We start from the raw sequence: 5,317 nt of genomic DNA on the forward strand, positions 1-5,317 counted from the left end.
TGGAACTAGATGGTCTTTAAGGTCCCTTCCAACCCAAACCATTCTGTGATTCTATGATTCTATGAAATGAAACTCCCTGGACTGGGGGAACAGGCTAGTTTGGATATTAGTTTATTTAAGGCTAAACTGGGCTTTCTGTTCGACAACCGCACTCTCACTGCAACTGATGGCCGAATCTGAACACTAAGGTACAGGTCGTTCCCCCCTCGCCACTCTGTTTGCATAGTGGAGTCATATACCAAGAGGAGCAGCATAGCAGCAGTGTGTCACACCTGGATCCCAGCTTTACCTGGGACCGAGGGGAGACCCCTGTGGTCGTTTCCACGCAGGGCTGTGCTCTGAAAAGGAAATGCAGTTTCATGATCAGTTGCCGAAATGAATGATCTGATTTCTCTGAAGTGTTAAGCAGTAACAGCTTCCTGTTTGAAGTCACAGGGAGTTGCAGCCTGTTGCCATCACCTCATGCTTGAGGATCTCTGTGCCAGTGGGACGTATCATCTTGCGTCACTGTGAGCATGCAGGAGAGAAAACAGCCAAGTTTTGAGCTACAGTTTCCTGTGCTCTGGAGGACAAGGAGTCAGTAATGTGGGCCAGTTTTCCTATCTGTGCAGCAAAATGTGTTTTTCCAAGAAGGGGTTACAGGATGCAGTGTGTCCTTTGGAATTTCCCTGCTGAGTTCCTGACGGACTCTGACATCATCAGCCTAAGGAATGGCCAGCTGCAGACCTTCCGAGGAGTGGACTCTGAGGTTAATGTGAGGAAAGATCTTGGCCAGTGTCTTAGAGAAAAGCAAGATGTAGAATCATAGAATGGTTTGGATTGGAAGGGACCTTTAAAGGTCACCTAGTGCAACCTGCCTGCAATTAGCGGGGACATCTTCAACTGCATCAGGTTGCTCAGAGCCCCATCCAACCTGGCCTTGAATGTTTCCAGGCATCTACCACCTCTCTGGGCAACCTGTTCCTGTGCATCACCACCCTCATTGTAAAAGATTCTTTCTCATATCTAGTCTAAATCCACCCTCTTTTAGTTTAAAACCATCATGCTTTGTCCTATTGCAGCAGGCCCTGCTAAAATGTTTGTCCCCGTCTCTCTTACAAGCCTCCCTTTAAGTACTGGCAGGTGCTATAAGGTCTCCCTGGAACCTTCTCTTCTCCAGGCTGAACAAGCCCAACTCTCTCAGCCTGTCCCCATAGCAGAGGTGCTCCAGCCCTCTGAGCATCTTCGTGGCCTCCTCTGGACTCGCTCCAACTGCTGTATATCCTTCTGATGTTGAGGGTTCCACAGCGGGACGCAGCACTCCAGGTGGGGTCTCACCAGAGCAGAGTAGAGGGGCAGAATCCCCTCCCTCGCCCTGCTGGCCACACTTCTCCTGATACAGCCCAGGATACGGTTGGCTTTCTGGGCTGCCAGCGCACACTGCCGGCTCATGTTCAGCTTTTCACCCACCAGTACCCCCAAGTCCTTCTCCTCAGAGCTGCTCTCTATCCACTCTCCACCCAGCCTGTACTTGTGCTTGGGATTGCCCCAACCCAGGTGCAGGACCTTGCACTTGGCCTTGTTGAACTCCATGAGGTTGCCAGTGGCCCACCTCTCCAGCCTGTCAAGTTATAGAATCATGGAATTGTTTGGGTTGGAAGTTCCCTGGATGTTTTCCTGTATGTCATCCCTTCCCTCCAGCGTGTTGACCCCACACTCAGCTTGGTGTCATCAGCAAACTTGCTGGGGGTGCACTCCATCCCACTGTCTGTGTCACTGATGAAGATGTTAAACAGTGCTGGTCCCAGTACGGAGCCCTGAGGGACACCACTTGTCACCAGTCCCCATCTGGACATTGAGCCGCTGACCTCTACCCTGTGGATGCGACCATCCAGCCAATTCCTCATCCACTGAACAGTCCACCCATCAAATCCCTATCTCTCCAATTTAGAGAGAAGGATGTTGTGAGGGACTGTGTCAGAGGCCTTACAGAAGTCCAGATAGGGGACATCTGTGGCTCTTCCCTTGTGTCCTGTCACTCCATCACAGAAGGCCACTGGGGTGGTGAGGCAGGACTTGCCCTTGGTGAAGCCGTGCTGGCTGTCCCAAATCACCTCCCTGCCCTCCATGGGCCTCAGCATAGCTGCTAGGGGGCTCCGTTCCATGATCTCCCCAGACACTGAGGTGAGATACTGTCGTGTACCTTAACAAATGAGCCGTTCACTCTGTGTGGCCTTGCTGTGTCCCGTGGTCAATGCTTCCTGGCTACTTCCGTGTTGGCATTAAGCCTGGAAAGTTTCTGAGGCACGTACTCCGTAGGCATTATATCCTGTAACTGCACTTTGGTGATGGCTTTGCTGGCATGGGAAAGTGTCTCCTATGTGAAAGGAGGCAAAGGGGGGGGTGCAGGTCTGTCCAGTGGGAATAGAATAAACGGGCCTGAAATGTTTCCCAAAGAAAAGCTTTGTTTGATGCAAGGGAAAAGCAGTTGATCCCCAGGTGACTTGGAGGGCGATGTACGCAGCGTGTGCGCGTTAGTTTGCGTGCAGCGGCCCTGCCGTGTGCCAGGAAACGCAGGTGACGCGGCTCCGGAGCCCTCCGCGGGGGTGCACGGCTCAGAGGAGCGGTACGGGTGGGCTGGGCGAGCTGCTTCGGGAGCAGCTCTTTCAGAGCATCGCTTTAACGTGTGTCTGCAGGGAGCCGATTGTCGCACGGGATCCACGCTGGGACTAATCAAAGTTTTGTCTCCATCTCCAACTTGCGTTTCTAACCCTGTGCGCACTAGGGCTGGACATGAAGCCCAACGAGAGATGCTGCTCGTTTGACGGCGATGCAGATCGGATCGTTTATTACTACAAGGACGCGGCTGGCCGTTTTCACCTCATGGATGGAGATAAAATAGCAACTTTAATTAGTATCTTCCTTAAAGAACTTCTTGCCAAGGTAACTCCGGTGTAGGAAGTGGATGCTGACACTGTAATTTGGCAAAGTGTAAAACACTCTAAAGCAGCCGTGTTAGTTTGTGTGTGCGGGGTCTCTGTATCTACCTGAAGTGAACCCAGACAAAAAGAGATCAGTGCTGTGTCTCCTTGGTATAGCTAAGATGTTCCCTCTTGTGCTGGATTCAGCCAGGAAAGAGTTAACTCTCTTTACTGTGGCTGCGAGGAAGCTGTTCCTGGATGCAGAGAGCAGCACTGATCAGTTCTCAGCTGGCGCTGGGGAATGCCTGCACTGAATTCAAGGTCTTTCTCCCCTTCTGATCCTGCAGCTGCATTCCCATGCTCCCAAGTTGGGGCATTCCAATTGCACAAGAACTGGGCTGTGGGAGTCATGGGGTTTGTCTGTCATCGTTCCAAAGCCACTGTGCCACACAGCATCCCCTCTCCGCAGGGGGCAGAGAGAAAGCTTTTCTTTTTCGGAATTCCCTTAGACATTGTGTCCGTGACACTGAGCCTAGGTGAGTTATCCTGGTTTTGTTTCTCGGACACCAGCTCGCTTCCTGCTCCGTGGCAGAGAAGCTGGCCACAGGGGAGAGCTTGGCCTTGCCCCCAGCCTTTGCCTGCTTCGCACTGGCAGCTTTGACTCTACCGCTGTGCACGTGGCCTCGCCTAACGCCACGTGTCCGGTGGGCGCACTGAGCTTGCTGGATCCGGAAAGCGGATAGGGAAAGTGTTTTGAAGGGCCGAGCGGAGAGCGGCTTCAAGCAAGCCACAGAAAACGTCAACCGCAGGGACTCAGAATCCGTGATGCCTTAAACATCCGGAAGTTCTCTGTGAGCTGGTGCCCAGGGGTTTTAAGTGTCTGTAGGAGATTGTACGTTTAATGATTATCCTTCCACTCATCCCACTGGTGTGGCTGTGTGCCCACCGGGCAGTAAAGCACTTCGCTTCTTGCTCTGCTCAGGTGGGAGAGACCTTAAGGATGGCAGTGGTACAGACAGCATACGCCAACGGCAGTTCGACACGCTACCTTGAGGAAACAGTGAAGGTATTCTCCACGTTTTTCCTAGGGGTTTTCTGCAGACCTTGTTCCCTGCAAACGTGTTTACTTCTAAAATAAAGGCTACTGTAACAGGAGCACCGGGGGAACTTCAGCGCAGCTAAAATAAACCTGCAGTAGTTAGAAATTCCTGGTGGTAAAGGAGCTGGGAGAGAGCAAAGCTAAGAAAGTTCTAGTCAGCTTTTCCTAGCTTAAAAAAAGTTTGGCAAAAGTCAAACAAAATCCTTTGTTTCTTCTGGAACAAGTTGAGGAATTTATTAAAGGCTCCTTCATCCTCGGACAGTGTTTTTTTTTCATTTCCTGCACCAGGCTAAGCCATGGAACTGGAGCTAAGGAGTTATTTCAGTTTGGGTAGAAATCTGGTATGTTCCCTGAAACCTTAATTGTGGTTTTCTTGGCTTGGGGATTTGTATATTTGTTTATTCTGTCAAAATCAGCCTTTACTTCCACTTGAACAAATAAAATCATCTTTTCAGTGGGGTCTGCAGCAGTAGGGGATAGTTTTAGCTCTGGGGAGGCAGTAGCTGTGGGACACAGGTCGCTTTGTCGGCACACGGGGCGGGTGCTCGGTTCCCGGCGCTTCCCCTGCAGCTCCATCGCCTGCGGGCGAGAGGAACACTGCTCACATTCTCTGCCTGTCCTTGGGCCGCAGGTACCCGTGCACTGTGTCAAAACAGGAGTCAAACACTTGCACCACAAGGCCCAGGAGTTTGATGTTGGTGTTTATTTTGAGGCAAACGGACACGGTACAGTAAGTACGAGCATGTAGTGCGTAAGATTTAATTGTATTAGCTGGGGAAAGAGGTGTTCTCACTCTCTGGTTACATTTATAAGCAAGATCTTTCTCTCCTTTAAGAGTGGACTTGTTCCCCCCTTCTGTCTTTATTGCTACCACCCCCTCTGGGAGTGTTTTGTGTGGGGATGGGAATTCATGGTAGCAAACATTAACGATGGGTATTTGGGCTTAAAAGGGTGAAAGCTTTTTCTTTGCTGCTGCACGTATCCCACTTTGCAATGTGGGCTGATCTTGACAAGCTCTGATCTTTTTATACAGGTACTATTCAGTAAAGCTGCTGAAACTAAAATAAGACAACTGGCAAAAGAGGAGAAAGACAATGAAAAAAGGGAAGCAGCGAAGGTGCTTGAGAACATGATTGACCTGGTTAATCAGGTAAAAACTGAGAAACAAATCACGGAGGTGACAGTCCTGGGGTTGACCCTGTTTGTGAGTTCTGGTCAGGCTGCTGTCAGGGTCTGTGGGAGCAGGAACAAGGCTGCCGTGGTAGACAGGGCCAAGAATAAAAGGGCAAAACCATCATCTTCAGAAGGAATCACAGAA

General features: G+C 50.7%; 1 protein-coding gene across 1 annotated transcript in view; it reads left to right on the forward strand.

Annotated features, from left to right (window-relative positions):
- Nucleotides 1-5,149, forward strand: part of PGM3 (phosphoglucomutase 3) — a gene marked incomplete at its 3' end in the record, with an annotated part of 8,925 nt that extends 3,776 nt beyond the window's left edge. Inside the window, exons 6-9 of the mRNA XM_010149304.1 lie at nucleotides 2,765-2,922; nucleotides 3,883-3,966; nucleotides 4,631-4,729; nucleotides 5,033-5,149. Of these exons, the coding sequence (XP_010147606.1) occupies nucleotides 2,765-2,922; nucleotides 3,883-3,966; nucleotides 4,631-4,729; nucleotides 5,033-5,149 (458 nt within the window). The remainder of the gene's footprint in view (nucleotides 1-2,764; nucleotides 2,923-3,882; nucleotides 3,967-4,630; nucleotides 4,730-5,032) is intronic.
- Nucleotides 5,150-5,317: the final 168 nt, after the last annotated feature.

The sequence above is a fragment of the Eurypyga helias genome, unplaced genomic scaffold (assembly GCF_000690775.1).
Source record: "Eurypyga helias isolate BGI_N326 unplaced genomic scaffold, ASM69077v1 scaffold10253, whole genome shotgun sequence".
In the NCBI taxonomy this organism is placed as follows: domain Eukaryota; kingdom Metazoa; phylum Chordata; class Aves; order Eurypygiformes; family Eurypygidae; genus Eurypyga; species Eurypyga helias.